Below are 25569 nucleotides of genomic sequence, written 5' to 3'. Positions count from 1 at the left end.
GACCCCCAAAGTAAATCTAGAATAGGTGGATTTCATGCTGCATGGCTGAAACCTGCAGTCATCTGCAATACAGGCAATGTGGAGCCAGGAGACTTAAGGCAGGGACTCACTAGCCAAGCTTTGCTAAAGCATATAATGTTGCAAGAATAACAAAAGATAAATCATCAGCTGGGTTCCTGGCCAAATGAAAGATTTGGACCTGAGTCTTCTGGTCCTAGTCCAACACTCAACCCAGTAGTGCAGGGATGGAGCCAAACTACAACCCAGTCCAGGTTGTTGGACTCCAGCTCCCATCAACCTGAGCCACTATGGCCAATGGTCAGGGCTGATGAGAGTGGAAGTCTAGCAACATGTTGGCTACCCCTGCATAAGGCAGTGGCCTTTGACAGGTTTTATTAGTCTTTGGAGATTCCTGTAGTTATAACATATCTTCCATATGAGCTTTCCTATGCAGCTAGGCTTGCTCATGAGTGCTGCAGGGCTAAAAAATATGACAATAGAGGACCCTCCAGGGAAGATTTGGGGAGGAGGTGTGGGTGTAAAAGAGGGGATGGAAGTGCTGCTTTAGATGCATCCCTAAGTGGCCAGCCATTCTTGAGTTAGGTGCCAGATTCTATGCCTGATTCAGCTGTCACCAGCTCCAGGTTAACATAGCAGAGATTGGATGCACTATTTTCCCTGCAGTTCATTCACTGCAGTGATACACAAACTCAGGAAGGCAATGTGATGCTTGGCCATCTTGGGCATGCTAAATATTCTGTGTTTTCTCTGTGAATATATGTACACTTCAACATCCCATGGATCCAGACAATGTTAGTGCTGTGAAATGCCTTTTAAATATGTTATGTAGAAAGACCGAAAGGCTGGTATGCAGGCAGTGTGTACTTTGCTTTTAAAAAATAAAATAAAATCAGAACTCTGATGTGCTAACCAAAGTCTCCACTGAGAGCTCAATTCTTTGACATATGTATGTTTTGTAAATTAGGGAAACATGCATAATTTCTATTTTGCTTTGTATTCTGTTGTTCTATGGAATTTCAGCATTCATTGTGCCCTGCCCATACCTACTTCTGTTATGTGAATCAAGTGCCCCTAGAAGTATGCTGGTAACTGCCTTGTCAAGTCCTGAGCTAGATCTGAATTGAAAGAGGAGCAGTACTATCCATTATTGCAGCAGAATTCATTGGATCAGTGGCAGAGCACATACATTTCATGCAGATGGTTTCAGGCTCTGGCTTCCAGTTAAGAGGATCAGGTAGCAGGTGATATGGGGAAAAAAAACCTGCCTGAGACCATGGGGAACCACTGCCAGTCAGTGTAGACCAGCCTGACCCAACCTGGTGCCCTCTAAATGTTTTGGACTACTACTTCAGTCAGCATGGCTAATGGTTAGGAATGATGGCAGTAGAAAACATCTGGAGGACACCAGGTTGGGGAAACCTGAAGAAGAGAATGCTGGGCTAGATGGACAAATAGTTTGACCTGGTGTGTGTGTGTGTGTGTGTGTGTGTGTGTGTGTGTGTGTGTGTGTGTGTGTGTGTGTGTGTGTGTGTGTGTGTGTGTGTGTGTGTGTGTGTGTGTGTGTGTGTGTGTGTGTGTGTGTGTGTGTGTGTGTGTGTGTGTGTGTGTGTGTGTGTGTGTGTGTGTGTGTGTGTGTGTGTGTGTGTGTGTGTGTGTGTGTGTGTGTGTGTGTGTGTGTGTGTGTGTGTGTGTGTGTGTGTGTGTGTGTGTGTGTGTGTGTGTGTGTGTGTGTGTGTGTGTGTGTGTGTGTGTGTGTGTGTGTGTGTGTGTGTGTGAGAGAGAGAGAGAGAGAGAGAGAGAGATATTATATACCGTACTTCTTGTAGGTAGATTCATTACCCTTCACCCCAAGGTCCAAGCTTCCTATGTTCCTGTTAGTAGATGACTCCCACCCCAATGGTTCCAAGTTGGGAGCAGTACATACCAAAGCTGTAGACAGATAGCAGTTTAGTTTTTATTATGTGAAGTTAGTCACTCAGGAAGTCTATGCAACCTTTAGGTTGGAATTGCTACACTATTTGATGTTACTGTCCATCTTTGCTTACCTTGACTGTCTCAACTAAATGGCTTGCATTTGACTGGCAAGAAGTGTTGGATGTTGTATCTGGCGCAAGCAGATGCCCAGGATGCAGAACAGTATAGTGACAGGCTAGATGCCAGTTGAAGCAATGAGCCGGACAAGCAATAAGTTTTAAGAGTCACTTTACTGACAATATATCACAAGCTCTCTCTGTACAAACTCCTCGACCCCCACACTCATAAGTGTCTGCTGGCCCTCTATATAGATAAGGCCAGCTGCCCGAGCCTAGGTTTCTTAGCAACGTGTCCTTGAAGATGGCTCGAGCTCTGCCAACTTTCGCTGCTAAGTCACATAGCTCACTTGTGGAAATTTAACCTCGGCTTTCTCGGTTTAATAGCCAACAATCCCCCACCTTAAATTTCCACATTCAGCCAGTTACATTTCTCTTCCATTTACATGTGTTACATTTTACATGTCATTACATTTACATCATTTGGGTTTATTCTTCTGATACATTTCCTTTTATTTCAGTTCACATCACTTTCATTTGTAATACAGTTACTCCATTGCAATCTCAGCATCATTTTCATTACATTTCATTGCTCTTCATGATTTCCATCATCCCACTTTTTCCAGTTACTGAAGTCTATATGTTTAATGGAATTTATTTTAAATCTAACAGGTGGAATACCTTTTGTTGTTCTCTCTGATCTGCGTGGTTGTATTTCTGCCTTAGTGTCTGTGTCTGTGTCAGGTGATTCCTCTGTTTCTCTCTCAGAGCTAGAACTTGATTCACTACTGCTGCCTGTTACTTCTTGTTCTATTGGTACTGTGTCTGCCTGTTCTTGTTCATTACTACCTTCAGTGTTTCCCAACTCCACATATGTTTTCTCTTCCCAATCCTGCTCTATTGCTTGCACGCTTCTGCTTAACACTACAGACCTTTGTTTTGGCAGCCATATTCTGTAATACGTGTTTTCAAATCCCAGCATGTACCCTTTGTCTGCTCTCCTTTGCAGCTTCCCTGTCCTTTTATTTTTGGGAACATGTACCCAGCATTCTGCTCCAAACCTAATCAAATGGTTTAATCTGGGTTTTCTGTCATACAATTTCTGATAAGGAGACATTCCAGTGGCCTTATGGAATATTCTGTTTTGAATGTAAGCTGAATACAGAACACACTCTCCCCAGAAACCTTGCGTTAAAGAGGAGTCACATAGCATTGATCTTAATGAGTCCTGAAGCAACCTGTTCCAGCGTTCAGCTAACCCGTTCTGATGAGGACTATAAGGGGCTGTTAACTCCTGTTTTATTCCTCTTTTATCCAAGTATTCAGTAAAAGAGTGTCCTAAGAACTCTCCTCCTTGATCTGATCTTATTCTCTGTATTTTGACACCAAACTGCACTTCAATTTTTGTAATAAATCTTCTCAGTTTCTCTGCAGCTTCACTTTTAGCTTTTAGTAAATAAACAGTGCAGAATTTTGAAAAATCATCAACTATTGTCAGGAAATATCTTGCACCCCCCTGAGTAGGTTGAAATGGCCCCACTAAGTCCACGTGTATTAATTGATAAGGTGCATTTGTACTGGGCATGGCTTCTTTGTTCTTTGCAGCCACAACTGCCCTAGTTTGTTTACACACGTGGCAGTCTACATATTTTTCACAGTTTCTCAATGTCACATCATTACTGTTCTCTGTTGTTTTCACCACATTTTCATATCCTATATGGCCTAGTTTTCTGTGCCATAAATGAACACAATTATTATGGGGTTTCTTATTAGCACACATGAGTACATGATTTGTTTGTTTCACGTGTAAGAAGAACAATGAGTCCCTCACTATTCCTTTCATGAATATTTTTTCTCCTCTCATTACATGCACTGAACCCCTTTTGAACATTACTGTGAACCCCATTTCATTGAGTTTCGACACAGCCATAATGTTATATTTGATATCAGGAACAAACAGCACATCTGTCATAATGGTATTGAAACCTCCTAATTTCACTGTACCCCTACTTTTGATCTGTTTCTTAGATCCATCAGCCATTATTACATGATCCTCTACGTCACAAAATGTATGAAACATAGATTTATCTTTGATTATACTATTGTTGCCCCACTGTCAATTGCCCATAAATCTTTACAGTTATTTCCCTGCTCATTGTTAATACATTGCTTATTCTTACTAGCATAGATCACCTGTACACATGGTTTTCTTCCTCTTTCTCTTCTTCTTGCTTCACAATTCCTTTGAAGATGTTGTTTGGAACCACAAAAGTAACATGCTTTTTGTCCATACAGTCTCTCTTGTGCAGCTTTGTTGTTCTGTTTTTCCACGTTGTGTTTAGACTCAGTCTTTTCCTGCTTTGCCATTTCCTGCCTCCTTTGGAATTCTTGTAAAAGTTTGCCTTCTATATAATCCATATTGAGATTTGCATCGTCCATTGCTTCCAAAGAGCTCACCAGACTATCATAACTTGAATCTAGTGAAGATAATGTGATATACACTTTTTGCGTTTGAGAATGTTCAATTTCACGTTCTGACAACTCAGTAAACAGTCTGTTTATTTCCAACAAATGCTCTGACATGGTTGTATCTCCAGATAAGCGCATCTGATACAATTTTCTGGCAAGATATATTTTAGAACTAGCAGTCTTTTTCACATGAATATTTCTTAAAGTTTCCCAGGTTTCCTTAGCTGTTGTTGCATCACGCACGTGCAGTAATTGAGAATCATCAATAGAAAGAACAATTAACGCCTTTGCCCTCTCATCCAGCCTTTTCCAATCTGCTGGAATTGGCACCACGGCGGGTGGGTCTTCTGCGATAGCTTTCCACAGGTCTTCTTTCACTAGAAAAGCCTGCATTCTCTGTTTCCAAGTGCCATAATTTTTCCCTGTCAGCCTTTCCAAGGGAATCCCGGCCGATAACGTAACAGACATACTTTCACTTTTCACAGTTCACCGCCTTTGTAATTAGAGCTTCTCACCTCTGTCCTTCAGTCAGTTTTTCCCACGGCTCTCTCACAGCTTTCAGCTCAGCTTTCGGTTTCTCTGTCTCTCTGCTGTTTTACTCGCTGGTCTGCAGTTCTGGCTTTTCTCTGCCGCTTTTCTGCAATCCTCAGCACCAGGTAACCATCAGCACCAGGTAACCATTCTCTGCTACCACTTGTTGGATGTTGTATCTGGCGCAAGCAGATGCCCAGGATGCAGAACAGTATAGTGACAGGCTAGATGCCAGTTGAAGCAATGAGCCGGACAAGCAATAAGTTTTAAGAGTCACTTTACTGACAATATATCACAAGCTCTCTCTGTACAAACTCCTCGACCCCCACACTCATAAGTGTCTGCTGGCCCTCTATATAGATAAGGCCAGCTGCCCGAGCCTAGGTTTCTTAGCAACGTGTCCTTGAAGATGGCTCGAGCTCTGCCAACTTTCGCTGCTAAGTCACATAGCTCACTTGTGGAAATTTAACCTCGGCTTTCTCGGTTTAATAGCCAACAAGAAGTCACATCAGAGCATGCAATGTGCTAGGTTTGAAAAAATGATCCAGTGTAGAAGGATCCTGGAGTTAAATGTCTTTGGCATGGAAACATCTCACTTCTGTCAGCAGATGAGTGCACTGAAACTGTTATGACAGGGAGTACATAAAAAATCGAGAGGGGGAGAGCCATGTCTGAATGCCACCTTGAGCTCTCTGGAGGAAAGGTGGGATCTAAATGTAATAATAATAATAATAATAATAATAGCATCATTTTGTTTTTAAAATGTGAATCATAACAGCTTGTGTTCTCTCTCTCCCTGACTTTCAGACACAACGAAGCATACACATGGACAAATCCTACATGCTGTGTGCATAATATTATTGTGGGCAAGCTTTGGATTGAGCAATATGGAAATATGGAAATAACCAATCACAAGTAAGCTGGAAATCGTCTTCCTACTTAGCTTGAAAGTATGACATGCTCAACTTGTAACAAATATAAAATGCACTCTAATTCCAATGCATAATAAAAAGGCATAATTAAAGGATTTGATGTTGTCAGTCAATATGACTAGAACTATAAAATGTTTCTAGAAAGTGCAGTTGTAACTCAGCAACTTCCTTGACCATGTTGGTGAATATTATGTTACTGCTTTATATTGGTCAGAAATCCAATGCATTTAATTAATATTTGATCAGGGGGTCTTTTTAAAATTTAACCCTTTTCAAAATATCTCCTTAGTAGTGTATATATATGCCCATTCAACCTTCAGTCCGCAGAACTGTCACTGTTACAGATGCTACATAATACCTGTTCTGCACTTGTAAGAAATCGATCTTTTAGTTTGGCACCACCGACATTTTGGAACTGCCTACATATTGGCATCAGGCAGGCATCTTTGTTGTAATCCATTTGGCAACTGCTTAAAATATTTTTGTTTAGGAAGACCTATCCAGACATGTAGAATGCTGACATGCATTTTAATCTTTTAATTTTGATTTTTGATTTTTTAAGAAATGTTTGTTTTTAAACTGTCTTTTATTGATCATTTTCATGTTTTAATTCTTTTTTAAACCCCTTCAAGGTTTTATTTATATAAATGTTGTGAAATAAATAAAAAATAAACCTCAAAACTTCAAGGCAGATGTAGTACATATATTGTGCTGAATGCCACAGGATCTAGAGCTTGATTGCTTGGATCACTTTAAATAATTATTTTTCATTATTTATTAATTCATTATTGTTATTATTTCAACACTTGCCTGCCTTTCATCATAAGGTCCCAGGGCAGGCTACAACAATTTAAAATTCAATATTAAAAATAGTTTCAAATACATTTCAGTCACAGGAATAGGGTGGGTCCTGAAAATATATATCTCAGGTGTCAAAAGTCCAAGATAAAGAGATGCATCAGTATTGATGGTTTAGGCTGCAATCCAATACATGTCTATTCACAAGTAAGTTCCATTGGGTTCAATACTTACTCCCAGGTAAGTATTACTGGATTGCAGCTTTAGCTAGTATTTGATGGTGAAGTGTAAACTGTGAAAGGCATAGGCTTCAATTTCATATTTTTCCACAGAACTGGTGAAAAATGTCTGTTAAGCTTCAAACCCTGTGGTCTTTTTGGAAAAGAATTGCACAAAGTTGAAGGCTGCATTCTGGATAAAAGGTAAATTAGCCCTTTCTACTTTTGTTTCTGAAACATAGAGGAAGCATATAATTTCAAAAGGGCTGAAATGTTTGCTAGTCTAATTCACATTGTGTATTGAGGCCAAGGATGCGGAACGTCATCCCCAGAGGCCAAATGTGGCCCTCCAGGGCCCCCCTCTCTCTGACCCTAGAACTCTGCTCTGGTCCTTCCCCAGGCCACACCCCTCATTGGCCCTGCTTCACACCTCCTTCCCTTGATGGAGAGATTAGTGTGTAGAAAGCACTGGTTTTTGCATGGCTAAAATGTAGCCTACTAATCAAAGGCAAGGGTCACATCCTTTGCTCATCCGTCTTTTGCATCTGGCCCTGCCCATCAGTGGCATGCGGCCCCTGGGAGATGGTCCATGAGGGAATGCATCCCTTGGTCTGAAAAAGTTTCCCTGCATCTGATTTCAATATAGGCTATCTTCTGAGGGTTGACCATTTGCTATCTTAACTTTTGTTTAGAGTGTAAACCTGAATACTCTAAGCCAATATTTCTGCTCTTTCTTCATTGGCTTCTTTTGGGGGTTTTGACAGCAAAAAGAAACTTTGTGCGCTGTATGGAAAATGGACTGAGTGTTTGTACAGTGTTGACCTTGCAACGTTTGAAGCTTACAAAAAGAATGACAAGAAGAACACAGAAGAGAAGAAAAACAATAAACAGGTATTAATATTAAAAGGTAGCATAGCAATAGGGATGTCTGTTCAAAATTTAAAAGTGTAGATGTCTTGTTCTGGACTAAATACCTGAAAGGGTTGTGAACAATTTGAAAGGACTTGCACAACTATTATGCTTTCTCAACAATTCCAAAAATCCCAAAAGGTGTCTCCAGCCCTGGGGGAGCTTTGCATATCTAGTTCACAATGTGACTTAGTTTGGACAGTTGTTCAAGACTTTATAAACCATGGTTTATAAAACTAGGAAAGAGCATCGGGCCCAAGCACTCTTCCATTACTCCATCCATCTTTGGCACAAATTTCCTGGCTTTTATCAAGTCAGAGTTTCCTGTTATGCCCAAATGGTAGAACTCTGGCTTAGTGCTGGTTAACAAATCAGGAAAACAAGCTAGGTCACATCCTGGCTTATCAGTCTGGTTTAGTAATGTTAAGCTAGAGTTTCCTTGTTTGGATGTAACAAGGAACTCTGACTTAACAAAAACCAGGATCTTCACAATGAAGCTGGCATTTGAGGGGAGGAGTGCTTGGTCCTAACACTTGTTCCTTGCATCATAAACCATGGTTGATGAAGCCTTGAATGATTACCTTAAACAGGACATAGTGACAACTTGTATTCCTATAATTAGAGGTACCTTGAAAATCCTTCCCAGTAGACAAAAGGCCTTTACATTTCATTACAGTGCTATTTCCTTTCCTTGGATTGATCCTTGCAGATGACACCTAAGGCAGGGGAGGGGTTTGCTTTAAAATTTTTGTGGATTTCTTTTTTGTAAGATGGGGGGACTGCAGCTTTCTACAAACGATCACAGACAATGGTGTCTGCTACTGGGTTGATTAACCTCATGGCAGAAAGCAGCTCATAGATTTTTAAAGACCTTGAAATTAATTCAAGTTGAAAGGAAACTTATTTTTGTTCACCTAATCATAGGGACTGAACAACCAAAGCTGGGAGAGATTCAAGCCCATGGTTAAATTTGGCTGGATCTTTCTCTTAGTGTGTGCGATACTGATTCGGCTACATTTTTAATGTTTGTAATTTCAGAGTGTCTGTCTTCTGAATGCCCTAGTAGTGATTCACATGATTGCTGCCTACAACACAGCTTTCTGTACTCATTATCAGGAGCTCTAGAGATCTACTTCTGTCTTGGAGGACTGCATTGTGAAGGGCCCAGGGGAACAGCAAAAGCAGAGAAGAAAAACATACCATTCATATATGCCTCTTGCATACTTAGCAAACTCTGGTTATGTAGACAATTGCTGCTGTTGTGGAGCAAAATGCAAAGTGCTAAAAGATATGAAGACTTTCTCTGGCCTGTAGATATATGGAAGTTTCAAGGAAAATAGAACTGGGTAATAGCGGCTTTATTAATGTCAGGGGTTTGAAGGTGACATATCTCAAAGCTCTTCTAGAAACTTTTGAGTAGCATGTTGTCATTTGCCTCTTTTCTTGCTGATTATAACACTGTGGATGAAATCCATTACTAGTCAGAATAGACCCACTGAAGTCAAAGGACTTCAGTAACTTAGGTCCATTAATTTTAATGGCTGCAATCTGAATATGACAGCTGGATATCATCCTGTTTTGCTACAGCTTCATTTATATTACTGAGTGCATTCAATTTTTTTAAATCTCAGATTCTCAAGATTAAGGTTGTGATCTCATAAATCATTTGTTCTGATGCAGATCAGCCTTATCAAAAAATTTTAATTGGCTGTACTTTTTATTGCAGAAATTACACAGGAGTAGGCCTGTAACATAGTCCTCCTAGCATAGTGATAGGAACCTCTAGCCCATGGACCTGGCAAATGAAACCCACTTACCCCACACCTGACATCATATGTGACATCAGGTGCGGGGTAGCTACAAAAGAACAGTCAGGAACCTTAAAGTGTGCCCCTGATGGTTCCTTGGCAAGTGGGACTTGCTGTAAGCACCTATCAATTGATCACAGCAGTGATAGCAAGCCCTGCTTTGCATAGGAATTGGTTGAAATCGGTAATGCAGTCATTCCTTGCCTAAAGTGGGACTTGCTCTAAGTGTCTGTCAGCTGACTGGCCCATATAGGAAGCTTCATTGGGTCAGCTGACATCATGGCTCATGAGGGGTGGGGGAGCTGGCCAGATCCTGTTCCCCACCCCGTCCTAGTATATTGTCACCTCCACAGTAATCAACAGTATCCCCAAATTCCAGTCAGAGAATGAGCAGGGTCAATAGAACCCCTTCCCAAAAAGTTTGGATTAAAAAGCTGGACATTTAGAACTGAAATAAATTTTGTGGGAGGCAGGGGGAGAATACCAGCAATAGCAAAGGAGCGAAACAAAGTGTGAACACAAGGGAAAATAAGAAATGTATTTGCCAAATTAAACTTGGGGAGAACTGAATAGCTTGGGCCAGGATCATAATTATACAGCTACTATAATCAGTATGGATTTTTCACATTCTGTAATGTTAAATTGAAAATACCCCCCCATGCCAAACTGATCCTTCCCATAAGATCATTTCAAAACAAAACCTTACAAAACTTATAGTCCTGAACTCAGAAACATTTGCTCTACATTTTCATGGTGATACACAAAACAGTCAGAGAGAATAGAGAGTTCAAAGTGTAAAAAGAGAGAGAGAAAAACCAGACCCCTTTTGGACTTTTTTCTGTCAGCGTTCTCATAATCTGTTGAAATTAACTAAAAATCAGCCATGTTCACAGAGTACCTGTAATCCTATTACTGACTTTGCCCCGTACTCTGACCTTCATCTTCTGCAATTTAAAAGTTTTAAAAAATGCCAGGCTGATTTTTAATTAATTTAAGAAATTTTGGCTAGAACTCAATGATAAGGTCGGGCATCCTCAGTAAGAACCAACTGTTAGTGTTCTAAAAGCCAGACTCCCAGCTGCTTGACTTGCCTAATCAGGGGGCCACACCCACACCAGACTTTGATTTCACGTGAGAAGTCATGGCTTCCCCAAAAGAATCCTGGGAAGTGTGGTTTGTGAAGGGTGCTGAGAGGAGGCTTGTTCCCCTGACAGAGCTCCAGTGGCCAGAGTGATTTAGAATCACAGAATAGTAGAGTTGGAGGGGGCCTATAAGGCCATCAAGTCCAACCCCCTGCTCAATGCAGGAATCCAAATCAAAGCATTCCCGACAGATGGCTGTCCAGCTGCCTCTTGAATGCCTCCAGTGTTGGAGAGCCTACTACCTCTCTAGGTGATTGGTTCCATTATTATATGGCTCTAACAGTGAGTAAATTTTTCCTGATGTTCAGTCGAAATCTGGGTTCCTGCAACTTGAGCCCATTGTTCAGTCTCTTGCACTCTGGGACAATCAAGAAGAGATCCCGGCCCTCCTCTGTGGCAACCTTTCATGTACTTGAAGAGTGCTATCATATCTCCCCTGTCTTCTCTTCTCCAGGCTAAACATGCCCAGTTCTTTCAGTCTCTCCTAATAGGGCTTGGTTTCCAGTCCCCTGATCATCCTTGTTGCCCTCCTCTGAACCTGTTCCAGTTTGTCTGCATCCTTCTTAAAGTACGGAGACCAGAACTGGACGCAGTACTCAAGATGAGGCCTAACCAGTGCTGAATAGAAGGGAACTAATACTTCACGTGAATTGGATACTATACTTCTGTTAATGCAGCCTAATATAGCATTTGCCTTTTTTGCAGCCACATCACGCTGTTGACTCATATTCAGCTTGTGATCAACAATAATTCCAAGATCCTTCTCACATGTCATATTGCTGAGCCAATTATTTCCCCATCTTATAACTGTGCATTTGGTTTCTTTTTCCTAGGTGTAGAACTTTGCATTTATCCCTGTTGAATTTCATTCTGTTGTTTTCAGCCAGTGCTCCAGCTTATCAAGGTCCCTTTGAATTTTGTTTCTATGCCCCCCAATTTTGTATCATCTGCAAATTTGATAAGCATGCTCTGTACCTCCTCATCCAAGTCATTAATAAAAATGTTGAAGAGCACTGGGCCCAGGACCAAGCCCTGTGGTACCCCACTTGGTACTTCTGCCCAGTTTGAGAAGGAACCATTGATAAGCACTCTTTGAGTACGATTCTGGAGCCAACTGTGGATCCACCTGATACTTGTTCCATCCAGCCCACATTTAGTTAGTTTGCTAATCAGAATATCATGGGGCACTTTGTCAAAAGCTTTGCTGAAGTCGAGATATATTATGTCCACAGCATGCCCACAGTCTACAAGGGAGGTTACCCGATCAAAAAACGAGATAAGATTAATTTGGCAGGATTTGTTCTTCATAAATCCATGTTGGCTTCTACTAATCACTGCATTGTTTTCAAGGTGCTTACAGATTGACTGTTTTATAATCTGCTCCAGAGTTTTTCCAGGGATTGATGTTAGGCTGACTGGTCTGTAGTTCCCCGGTTCCTCCTTTTTGCCCTTTTTGAAGATAGGGACAACATTAGCTCTCCTCCAGTCATCCGGCACTTCACCAGTCCTCCACAATTTCGCAAAGATAATAGACAGTGGTTCTGAGAGTTCTTCAGCCAGTTTCTGCAATACTCTAGGATGCAGTTTATCAGGCCTTGCCAATTTGAATTCGTTCAAAGTCATTAGGTATTCCTTGACCGTTTGTCTATCAGTCTCAAGCTCCAATCGTGCCCCTTCCACTTCATGTTTCCCAGGAGGGTCATAGACCTTTTTTAGGGAGAAGACTGAGCCTAAGTAGGAATTGAGGACTTCTGCCTTTTCTTTGTCATCTGTTATCATTTTGTCATTCTCATTGAGTAGCTGTGCCACCATTTCTTTTCTCTGTCTTTTACTATGGACGTAGCTGAAGAAAGTTTTTTTTGTTGCTTTTAGCATCTCTCGCTAACCTCAGCTCATTCTCAGCTTTAGCCTTCCTGACGCCATCCCTGCAATTCCGTGATACCTGTCTCTACTCTTCCTTTGTGGCCTGGCCTTCTTTCCACTTTAACAGTCAGCAGCTCTGATTGAAGCTCTGTGAGTGGAACAGGGCATCTCCTAACAACTCTCAGCACCCTTCACTAACTACACTTCCCAGGATTCTTTGGGAGAAGCCATGACTGCCTAAAGTGAAATAACAGTCTGGTGTGGATGTGGCCAAGGACAGCTTTGGTTTAAATTTGGGTGGGAGGCTACATGTGCCTGCTGTAGAATAAAAAGGTGGGGGAAACCCTGGAAAAGAATGATAGTGTTCACAATGTTTTCCTTTTGGAAAGGAAAGGGGCTTCCCCTCTGCCCAGTGCCCAATCAACCAATCTCCTCCCCTCCCCTCCTCCTGATCAAACCTGCCCTCCCCTCCTCCTCCCTCCTATCCCCTCTCTTGCCCCTTCCCTTTCCTCACCCCTCCCTCTTCCAATCCCATCCTTCCCCCCTTCTCCTCCCCCATGGTCAGTTTTACCTATCCTAGGACTACAACCTGGGAGATCAGGGTTCAAATCCCCATACAACCATGAAGCTCACTGGGTGACCATGGGCCAGTCACTGCCTCAGCCTCAGATGAAGGCACCCAGAATACAAATGGAGCATAACCTCCAGTTTGAAACAAAAAGGCTATCTTCACCATCATATCACATCGACCAATAAAAAAGCTTTGAAATTAATAAAAATAAATTTGACACAGGTTTCTAGGATGAATAATGAGAGAAATATAATTTTCTAGGTTAGATTCTCTGTAAAAGCAGTAGTAACACAGAAAAGAAGCAAAGTAAGAACACCAACAAACATACAAAAATGTAACTCCATCTCCACCACTCACCATATACTCAGAGGCACATGTTACCAAATTCTTCCAAGCTACACAGGAAGTGGATTGGACAGTGAAAAACCAACCCAAATTGTATTTGCATTTTGACAAATTTGTAGGGCAGTCCAATATCTCAGAGAGGAGGTCAGGTCTCCTGCACCCCTGGTGCATTCAGTATAGCTGCCCATTTCCCCTGCTTTTTAAAGTTTGATAGAAGCATGTGTTGGCTATAGGTACCTTCTTAAACCACAAGGTTTTTTGCCTATTAGTGAACTGCAACAAGTATCTCACACTAAGATCAGACCAATCTAGCACATAGGAGAACTTATGAGCAGTAAACAAGACCTAAAAAGCCAATTAAGTAAACCGAAAACTGACATGTTTGGTTTGAAGGGGAGAAGAAGAAAGCGACACAAAGCTTTGCTTCCTGATGGTTTCTTCCTTCTAATAATCTTGTTTTGTATACAATCTAATGTAAGAGCTGTAGTTATTTTGTCCATAACTGGTACAGAACCCTAGACTTCTTCTTTTGTGCTTCCCCAGGCAGTCGATGGAACACTATCATACATGCACATTCTCTCCCCGCCCCAATGCATTTGAGCTAGAATCTTAAAAGATAAAAACTGACTTGTTTGATTAAATCAAAGGTCTACTCTGGAATGGAGAACCTGTGGCACTCCAGAGGTTGTTGAATTCATGTCCCGTTAGTCCCAGCCAGAAGAACCAATGGTCAGGAGTGATGGGAATTGTGGTCTGGGTCTCCAGGTGATGCTGGAGTTTCCCCACCCATGGTCTAGCTTCCCATTTCCAACAGTAGCCAGCAAGATGTTCACAAGCAGGGCAGGTTATGATACAATTCAGGCATAAGATCCGTAATTCTTACACAATTAATCTTTGCCTCTGCCATTTACGTGATTTGACTGTTATCACACCAGTGGGATTATGGCTGCAGGCTGAAGGCACAAGATATAGAAACCTTGTTAAGCTAAGTACGTCTTGTTAGTGCTTGGATGGGAGACCATCTGGGAGCATTATGTAAGCTGTCTTGAGTTCTTTTGGAGAAGAGGGGGAAATTATCACTATCTAACATGTTGCCCCAGGCCTACAGGTTGGCCACCTGTGATTTAATGGGGCTGAAATGTATCCTTGTGAATCTCATCATGCCTTATCTGCCAGCCAACTTGGTTTGTGTGCAGGCTTGCCTACTTTTGCATCCAGTACAGAAAAAGAAGTAGGCTGGCAGAGGAGGGACGGAGCGATCTGTCCTTAATCTGCCATCCTGCTCACTTGCCTACATGGAATCCCTTGCTGCCTATGGCAACAAGCTCATTAATTAAATACTGGAATGTTCTAGGGTGATCAAATTATGACATTTCTCTGAACAATCCCCCCCTCTCCCCTTTCACAATATTTGAGATTATTAAATTTTATCTCCCATGGTACCCAAAATGTTCTTCATTTTGACCATGGACCTGTAAAACCTTTTTTTTAAAATGGTTAGTTATGTATATTCTATCAGTGCCTGAATTTTTGTCTCTTTTGAACTACTAAAGCTACTGTGAAGGATTGTTTTGCAGCTTCTGGTTTTCATGCTACATTCTTCTTTTAGATGGCCAGTTCCGAGGAACTGGATGAGATGCCCTTACCAGATTCGGAGAGTGTATGTGTTATTCCTGGAAGTGTGTTATTATGGAGGATAGCTCCAAGGCCTTCAAACTCAGCACAGGTGAGGAAGAACCTTAGCTATATTTTATCCATTTGTTGCTGTCTCTCAGGGCTTATGCATACATTCTGTATTCGTTTTTTATTGTTTGTATGTGAGAGTACAACATTTGATGTATCTCACGTTGCCTGGAAAAGGGTACATAGGTGAAGAGAGAGGGAGAGAATATGAGTATATTTTCTCTAACTCATGCTTCCATTTCAGGAAACAAAATTCAGATTACAGTTTGGTGTCCAACAGCTAAATTTGATTCTCCCCCACCCTTTAGCCATCTCCACTGCAGTGTGTATCATTGGTAAAACACACAATCCTCCATATCAGTGGCTAGAAATTTACTCATGGAAATTTGGGGATATAAGAACTAATGGCTGCAGTCTTTAACATAGATAGTAACCTCCTAGTTAGACTACTGTAATGTAAAGTATGTGGGCCTGCCCTTGAAAATATCTCAGAGATTGCAGCTTGTGCAATTGCAGCCACCAGGGCACTGACTGGAACGTGTCTGAGTTTTATTATTGTTATCATCATCATCCCTTCCCAAATGACAGAACATTAAAAACATCATAAAAACTAAACATCTTAGAAGCAAAACATCTTTTAAAAAATCTTTCTTTAAAAAACAACTTTAACAACAATTCTAACACAGATGCATACTGGAATAAGGTCTCTACTTAAAACATTTGTTGAAAGAGTAAGGTCTTCAGTATGCACCAAAAAGACAACAAAGATGGTGCCTGTCTAATTTTTCAGGGGAGGGAATTCTAAAGGGTAGGTACCACAACACTAAAGGCCTGATTGCTATGTTGTGTGGAATGGGCCTCCTGATGAGATAGTATCTGGAAGAGGTCCTCACCTGCAGAGCAGTGATAAACTGTATATATAAGGGGTAAGACAATCTTTCAGGTATCCTGGTCCCAAGCTGTATAGGGCTTTATACACCAAAACCAACACCTTGAATTTAGCTAATGGGCAGCCAGTGGGATCCACCTACCCACAGCACAGCACCTCTGTCTTGCTAGGATTCAGAGTCAGTTTATTGGCCCTCATCCAGCCCAATACTGAGTCTAGGCACTGGTCCAGGGCTTGCACAGCCTTTCCTGATTTCAGATGTTACTAAGAAATAGAGCTGGGTTTCATCAGTGTACTACTGACACTTTGCCCCAAATCTTCTCATGACCACTCCCAAGGGCTTCATATAAAATAGATGTTAAACAGTATTGGGGACAGGATGGTACCCTGCGCACCCAACAGCACACCTACCAGAGGGCTGCAAGATAATTGCCCAATGCTAGTCTCCCATAGTCAGTGGTATCAAAAGCCACTGAGAGATCAAATAAGAATAACAGGGTTGCACTCCCCCTGTCCTTCTCCTGAGAAAAGTCATTATCAGGATGATTCAGTCCCACAACCAGACCTGGACTCAGATTGGAATGAGTCAAGATAATCTATTTCATCTAAGCATACCTACAATTGCTGCATCACAACTCTTCCCTAAAAAGGGGGCATCTGCAGCCAGGCAGTAGTTGTCACAAACCATTGGGTCCCAGATGGGCTTTTTCAGGAGTAGTTAGATTACTGCCTCTTTCAAGGCAGCTTAGATTACTCCCTCCCACAAGGACATCTTGACCACAGCCTGGATCCAGTCTGCCATACCCCCTGCCAAGCTTTAATAAGCCAAGGGACAAGAAGTCATGTTGCTGGCTGCATTGTCACAACCACCTTGTCCACATCATGAGCCTGCATCAGCTGAAACTGATCCCAAAAAGTTGCAGCAGACATTGCACTGCACACCTCATTGAAGACTATAGTAAACATGGGTGGGGTGTCAAAATTGCTCTGGAGGCAAACAACTTTACCCTTGGAAGTTGCCTTGTAAACAGTACATAGTGGGCTTCTGAAGGGTCTAAAACTCCATTTCCTGGAGTAGATGTTAACAGACCCGGGACAGTACAAAAAAGCTCCACTGGAGAGCTGTGACACGATCCCACAGCTGGCTCTACCTGTGATACTCCCACCAGGGCCACCACCTGTCAGGATCTCGGTTTTTATTTGTTCCCTCACATGCTCTAGCACAGATCTCACAAGATCCCACTGCTAGGCAGCACTACCAGCCACTTCCTGTAAACAATACTGCCTGAGACTTCGCCTTTAGTCTCCTTCTGGCTTCTTGTTACTATGTGTCTGAGTGCCCTTGCCGTCCACAACCCCCCTGTACTTTGTCTATAAAGTATACAGCCCTGGGTTGCTCTATATGCTTGACGATGTTACAATATATCTGTCTTCACCGCTGCCACCATTTGATACTGTTTCTCTCCAGCCTTTGGTATTACCCTGCCCACCCTTCTGGTCTGTATCAACCCCAGCCAAGGATCAGGCTTTTGGTAAACCAATAAAATATTTATTTATAAACACCAGGAAATAACAAGATCATGTAAGGTAGACTTAGCAAGCGTATGGTTTCATACGGTGTCACTCTTTATGTTTCTGGTCATATATAATTTGCCTAAATATCAGCCAAATACAATCCAAGCCTCCCTCAGAACTCTGCCAACCAACTCATCCAAATAACTCTCCACTAACGACTCTCACAACTCCCCCAACAACTCCCCCCGACTCAACTATCATCCTCTCATTTATACCTTCAGCCATTCACTCAGCCAATAATCATCCAACATTCTCCAGCATTCTTGCCCATGTACTCCCCCCTCTCACTCAGTCACTTACCATATATCGCTTAATAAACCCGCACTTACCATATTTACAGATATTAAAATACAGGGACATCACAAGCTGCTTGAGGATACAATGGAGGCAGAGAAGTAGGAGTTCTTATACACCCTCACCTCCACACAGTAGACATGGTTGTTTCATTCATGCTGGTCAGCCTCATAGCACGTCTTTCACCAATTGCGCTCTAGCCATCTTGCACTCTTACCAGCTATAAAATATGTACACTGGATATTGAGCTCAATTAATGGTGTTTGTTTTAGTATATAAAGTCCTAAATCCCTTAGGACCCAGCTACCTGAAGGTGCTTCTCCTGGTACTGTTGTGCCTGTGGATTGAGAGCTGTCAAGGAGGCCCTTTTGTTTGTACTATCACCAAACAAAGCCCAGGGGACCAGGACTCATGATAGGACCTTCTCAGTGATGGTACCTTGCTATGGAATACTCTGGTACCAACCCTAGCTAGTTTTTGTTGCCAACTGAAAGTCTATTCTGCCAGACCTATTGATGAGTGAGTATGTGCCATGTATCAGATTTATATATATTTTTTCTTAAATTGTAATATGTAACTTTGGGATTTTTGCTGCTGATTTTAATGTGTTTTATGAGTATGGGGCTCTTCCCTGAGATCAGATTCACAATGAACAGAATATGAACTAGCAAGCTGCTAGACCAAGAATCCTAACTTGGTCATAAGAGAGAGAAAAAAGTATTAAATATATACCCTAATGTGCACTGCTGTATATATGCAAAGGAAGAACAGTGCTATTTGAGTATATTTTAATACTTTTTTCTCTCCCTTATGACCAAGTTAGGATTCTTTGTATTTTACGTAGGGGGTAAAAGAGACAATCTAGTAACCTGTGCAGTAGTATTGATTAGTTCCTACTATTATTTGCCGCTAAATGCCAAAGTAGGCGTCTAAGCATTTAACATTAGTAAATGCTTGCCATCACACGGGCAGCCTATAGCCCCTATAATCATCTTGTGGCAATCAAGATTTCCTTGTCTGTTTTCTCAGCTGTTGTGCTCACAGCAAATAACAGAAATCTATACTTCACTGTGCTGCCTAATGCTTTCTGTGATGTTGAAGTTTGTCCTATTCGACTTACCTAATTCTAAGTCTCTAAGGCCTTCCAGTTCATCCTGCACAATGTCTCACTCTTTTCCTCTGCTTAAAAGGTCCCTTAAATAATTTGATACCTGTTGATTTCATGAATATGCTCCTTCTTCTTTCAATGAAAATATTGAATAAAAGGACCCAAGACTGATCCTCTGACAAACTCCATTGGATATGTCCTCTGAAAGTGTGTAAACCTATTAACAAATGATACTCCTCAATAAAGTAAAAGAATGTTCAAAAAGCACTTTGTTGGCTTTTTTAGATGTACAACTTCACTACCTTTGCTATGGCTTTGAATGAATTGGATCAAGAAATGGAAAGTGTTATTCCTAAAACTGACTGCAGGCTAAGACCAGATATAAGAGCTATGGAAAATGGTGACATAGGTAATTTTTTTAAAAAATATCTATATCTAGATCCTACATTCTATAGAACATACTTCTCATGTATAGATTTGTTTTGGCAACCATGTTTTCAGGGCCCCTCATAAAGGAATGCCTGTATTAGTGATATAAATAGTAGTCCAATGCTAATTAGGAAATACTTGGAATCATCTTGTTTTTAGAATATTTACATCTGATATTTCCATGCTGCAGCTAGCAAGGTAGCTTGTTTTCATGCAGTGTTAGTTTTCTTTCTTTGATTTTAATGAAGGTTTATGCCTTGTGAGTGCGAGTTCCAGCTTGTCCTTTCTCATGATGTCAAGTTTATCAATGGCTCGTTCTGAATTTTGTAGCACTGCTATTAAAATTATCCAGACTTACCCTAACACAGATGAAGGCTCACAATATATTAACCACAAGGAAACTTCAGTTGGTCTCCCAACATAAATTCACAGCATAAATAAGTGAAAATGGTGCAAATAACAATTTCACGGTTGTATCTAACTCTCATACTGCCTGTACATGAGCAGAACTCACTTCTGCTCACAAAATAGGACTTCGCCTTCCTCTTCTCCCTTCCTGCAGCCTCAGACTCTGCTCCAGAGGGTTGGAGAGAGGGTCGGGAGAGAAGAGGAAGGTGAAATCCTGTTGCAGAGTAGATTTCTGCTCATACCCTTAGTTATAATTACCTTATGTGGCTGTCATCATATATCATTACTTGGCTACTCCCATTATTTGGGAGTCTGTGGTGTAGTGGTTAGTGTTGGACTATGACCTGGGTTCGAATCCCCACACAGCCATGAAGCTGACTGGGTGACCTTGGGCCAGTCACTGCCTCTCAGCCTCAGAGGAAGGCAATGATAGAACCACCCCTAAATACTGCTTACCATGAAAACGCTATTAATAGGGTCGCCATAAGTTGGAATCGACTTGAAGGTAAGTCCATTTCCATTTTCTATTTTGAGAAATGTTACAGTTGAGCTGGTGGCTGAACAATCTATATAGTTACAATCCAGTTCATAAAACAGACAGAACTCTTAGCATCCTAGCTGTGCCAACCAAAATGGCATTAAAAAAATGGAAGCCATTACTGGCATAGCACTATTACAGCTATTTGAGTACTCTTCAATATGTTATAATTGGATTCAGCCTTTTTTCCTCTCTTGGTAGATGTAGCCAGTGAAGAAAAGAAAAGACTTGAAGAAAAACAAAGAACTGCTCGTAAAAACCGGTCAAAGTCAGAGGAAGACTGGAAGACGAGGTCAGTAAAACTAGGGGTAAAGTGCTTGATTTAAGAGTGGCTGATGAATTTTCTAAAGTCTGTTTTTAAACGTCAGCATACTTGCTTAGTATGCTAGCAGCCACTCTAGCTTTACTGCCTGTATGCTATATTACCCTTTCCTATTGGAATCACTAACAGTCTGAAAACTCACTGCTCCATCATTTTCTGGTGGGGCCTTTAATATTGCACTACAATGATTAACCAGTTACTTCAAATCATTTCAGTCATTAATCCCTCACTAGATCTTCGTTCCTATTAAGCTTTCAAAGGGCTTTTCAAAAGCTTATTAGCTCCTAGTTTCAGGAGTGGAATTAGATTTTTCATGGGTGAGGTAATGGCAAATTATTTTCAGTGCAGTCACATTGGAGCCTATGGAAATCCCTAACATTTTAAGGCTACCAGTGGAGACCCAGAATTACTCTGTACTTGGGTCCCAGGGGAATTTGAAAAGAAATGTACTTTTAAAGTCCTGTGTCACTTCAGCAGTGCTCCATTGAAAACAGCAGGGGTATACAGACTTGGAAACTCACCTGTTGATTACTGTTGCATCCCAAGCATGTTCAATGTTAGTGTGTATGTGGGAGGTGGTAAAATCACAACTGTGAAGATACCACAATTTGATTACAAGGAATTTTGGTGTAGGCTTGGCTTAAAGTTTTAAAATTGGAATTCATATCCATAAAATGTGTGGAGCCTGCATGTTTACTTTTTTTGAATTTGTGAACTTAAGCCCTTTTTTAGCTTAAGCTTTGTTTTTCCGTGCAATTCTTTGTTTTGGCACCAATCACTGTGCTTGGATACATAATTCTTCCAAAGGATACATACGTCAAGCAGACACAGTACACATGTAATACTTTCACCAATATTCCATGGAAACTTAGGGTCTGCATTGCTGTGTTGCCTTCATTTATGCATTCGCGTGAACCCACCTGCACACAGCCGAGTGTAAGTTTTCACGTCCTTGTAATTAAGTTGGTTTTGAAATGTGGGGAAATTGAAAGCAGCAAATTATAATGTGAAATACAGTCCACATTCTCATTCTTAAAAAGGCATTTAAACCACTGCTCCTGATTGCAAAAATATTCAGAACTTAAGTTATTGTGCTTGTAAAGTACATTGAACACTATACCAACCTGAAGGAAGCAGGCACACACTCTTATATACACAGTCCAAACAAGTACTGTGCTGAGGGCAGTAACATAACAAACTGTGTCAATTATAGTGTTTATGTGCTACATTTAATACTCTCTGTACATATTTCTTTCATGTTGGTATAATACTGAATGTACTTTGCAGCACAATAACTCATAGTTACTAGATTTCTTTTATAGTGGGTGTTTTCACAAAGGAGAACAATGGTTGTAAAGCCATTTCAGCCTCCAAAAAGATTTTATGACCACTTTTTGCCAGTGACCAACACATCTTAAAATGGGATATTACTCCAGATTTTGAGCTGTTGTTACAGCTATTTTTATTATGTTTTGTTTGAAATGTTGGCAGCTTATATTTCACCAAGGAGGTTCTCCATGTCAGATTTTATATTGATAGAACAAATAGTGTCAATTTTAAAAGCAATACAGTTGTTATGCTTTATAATGATAGAACACCAAAGTGATCAGTTGATCCTGTGGCTGTATTTTTTTAATTAGTTATTTTAATTAGTTTAGTCAGACATTTCTTCATTTGGCTTTACGCATGCTACTATCTTGTAATAAGGAGATTTAAAGGCTGTTCATCAGGGATTTAAAAAATCATATACAATGAGTTCATTTAGTTGTATTGGAAACTGCATGATGCAAAATACATAGGTCTGTGCAAAAAAGTTTTCCTAAAAGGAAAACTGTGTATATTATAGGTAAGCAAAGAGTCTGAATCATTCACACTAAGACAACATTCAACTTTTGGTTCAGATTAATTCTTCATGCCCATTTTTAGAAGTGGTTTCCATTTTTAAGCACTGTTGCTGTTTCTTCAGGATCATTAATTTCAGCAGGATGTTTTAATTGCTTGCAAACAGGAGGCCAATGTACCCTAATAACCCTGGACCATTGTGCAAAGAATGTGATGGGTTGGCTTGCTTCTGAACCAAAAATAGCTGAAGTCAGTGTTATAAGGCTCTATCCTGTTGGTTTCTGGGCTTGGAAAAACAAATTATGAAATTGAAATGCATTTTTAATGCAAGAGAAGTAAAAGCATTGCAGTCTGAGCTGTTCTTAAGGCATTTCAGTACTCGTAATCAGCAATTTCCAATAGCATCTGTCATGAACCACCCTGTTCAGATCTTGTAAGTTCAGGTTTGTGGCTTCCTTTATGGAATCAATCCATCTCGTTTGGTCTTCCTCTTTTTCTACTTCCTTCTGTTTTTCCCAGCATTGTCTTTTCTAATGAATCATGTCTTCTCATTGTGGGTCCAAAGTATGATAACCTCAGTTTCATCTCGCAAAATGTTAATTTCAACTACTTCCCATGCCTTACCTTTCTCACAATAGGCACCAGCTAGGCTTCCTGTCTTTGAATAGGAAAATGTGTCAAATCATAGTTACTTTCAGAAATGCATGCTTTGTCTTGCACTGTTCGATGCATAGTAAAATTCAGAATGGGACAAGTAAGTCTTTTTAATAATAACTGGGTGGCTAGGACAATGATACATTCTTGATTTTAATGGGACATGAATACTTGACTGTGTTCTAGGCTACTTTTATCTTCACTGGCAAAGAGCCCAGTACGTGTGCTGGTGTGAACAGGGACAGAATGGATTCTGGAATCTAACTTGAGGGAGTTTTTTTTTCTTGCTGGAATTATTCTTGCAAACAAACTTCCTGTTTCATATTATATTAGCATGGAGATTTAGAGATGTTTAATTTTTTTGAAGCTTTTAAAAGCTCTCTTGGCTCCGGTCCTGGGTCAGAATGTGAACAGAGAGATAATGAAGCAGCTAATCATGAATCCTGTATATCTTATTCTTAGTACAATGAACCTGAGGTGACTCCTCTTATATGCATATACATAAACTGTATTATGCATTACTCTGAATTTGCATTTATTTCTAAAGAAATATATTTTTACGTGGAATTTCTTAGTGTTACCAAGAGTCTACCAGATATTCCAAACATTATGCAGAGAACTACTAGAAATGGCCTCCTGTGTGATGATTTGCCCTCATCTTCACCACAGCTATCACAAAAAGTGCTGGGTATCGTAGCACTCTGTTGTAGACTGTTATGGAGTTGTCTTGCTCTGGGTTAGAAAATTTCCATGCCAGGCTTCAGAACAACAACTTCATCTGCAATTGCTTTCCCCAACCCGCCAGATTTTTGGATTACAACTCCTCTCATCCCTGACAGTTGGCCATGCTGGTTGGGGCTGTTTCCATGCAGAAGTTGGGGGCCCAGTAGCCTCTGGAGGGCACCAGTTTGAGAGGGGCTCTACTGCAACCACAGTAGGAGTAAGATGCCCTTGGTCCCTGCATATCGTTTGCAATATGTGCTTTAATTTTTGTTGGCATTAAAAATGCGTGTGCATATGCCCACCCATGCATGCTGGTCCCAAAAACACAGTGGTGCCCGTTTAAAGGAACAGAATGTGAATTTGACACTTTCCTCCAAGATCTTCAGCTGGCAATTTGAATACTCATCCTCAAAAATCTTCACTAGATAGTTTAGCTGTGTTGTTCCCTGATGTGGCATCGTTTTACAGAGCTGTAAATTAGGAATTAACCTTAGAATTATCTGAAGGCTTCCTCTGGCTCCAGAGTTGGAGAGGTATTTTCTGTTCTTCTGTCAGACACTACTGAGCAGTCTGTGCATAATAGCTTTTATACAAATGTCCAAATATTGCCTGCATTAAAATACAATACACAGTGGAAGGCATGAGTCTAGCTACCAACAGTCTTTGCGGTTTCCTTCATGGCTTGCTAATTCATATATCTAATGTCACTGTAAATTGCATGTTTTTTCTCTTTCCAAAAGTCATTCTGTGCCCCTGGTTCCCAGATTTGATCATTTGATACTTTTTGTTTTTGCTTGCTTTCCTGACATGCTGAGCTGTGCATTTTAAGGCTTAAAGTTGTTTCCAGTTCCTATAAATGAGTGATACTTGAAATATGATTTGGTCCTTGCATCAAACGTCTGTCTCTTTTCCAACTTAGCTCAAATGATTATTCTGATTTGTATTATTTTTGGAGGGGGGTGTCTTAGCAGTTCTGATGCTTAATATTTCAGTAGACTTCGTATGTCAATGTCCAGGGTTTCTTAAGATGTACCTGGGCAGGAAAGCAGAGGAATATATTCTTTTCCAGTATCATAATTTTAAAGATGGCTTGGTAGATTAAGGGTGAGTTTATACCATCATGGAAGAAATTCTAATCTCTTTACCTGTTGGATTTTTGTTGATGTGCCCCATTGGTCAAATTTTGTGTGACATGTCCTGAGGCACAATCGAAACCTAACCTTCCTCAAAACACGGCTATGGGGTTGCATACCCAAAAGTTCTCAACTGGAGGAGGGATGATAGTGTTAAAAATCACCATAGATTTCCCCCCCATTAAAATGATCATATAAGTTACAATAGAATAGTAAATATATCCAGCAGTTAATATTGGACTATTTTCAATAATATGTATTTATTCCTGTTTATTTCTAACATCCCAATACTGATTGGACCAGTTTGGACAATTTTTCCTGGCTTTAAGATTAA

General features: G+C 40.7%; 1 protein-coding gene across 9 annotated transcripts in view; it reads left to right on the top strand.

Moving 5' to 3' along the window:
• OSBPL1A (oxysterol binding protein like 1A) overlaps nucleotides 1-25569 on the top strand; it is a 103250-nt gene that overhangs the window by 75491 nt on the left and 2190 nt on the right. For all 9 annotated transcript variants that reach the window (XM_061597198.1, XM_061597181.1, XM_061597190.1 and 6 more), the window contains exons 22-27: nucleotides 5859-5966; nucleotides 7114-7203; nucleotides 7764-7890; nucleotides 15247-15363; nucleotides 19472-19595; nucleotides 20763-20853. In XM_061597198.1, the coding sequence (XP_061453182.1) occupies nucleotides 5859-5966; nucleotides 7114-7203; nucleotides 7764-7890; nucleotides 15247-15363; nucleotides 19472-19595; nucleotides 20763-20853 (657 nt within the window). The remainder of the gene's footprint in view (nucleotides 1-5858; nucleotides 5967-7113; nucleotides 7204-7763; nucleotides 7891-15246; nucleotides 15364-19471; nucleotides 19596-20762; nucleotides 20854-25569) is intronic.

This window comes from Rhineura floridana, chromosome 1 (assembly GCF_030035675.1).
Source record: "Rhineura floridana isolate rRhiFlo1 chromosome 1, rRhiFlo1.hap2, whole genome shotgun sequence".
Classification (NCBI taxonomy): domain Eukaryota; kingdom Metazoa; phylum Chordata; class Lepidosauria; order Squamata; family Rhineuridae; genus Rhineura; species Rhineura floridana.
The sequence above is the reverse complement of the archived record's forward strand: the minus strand, read 5'-3'. Positions and strand labels throughout refer to the sequence as shown.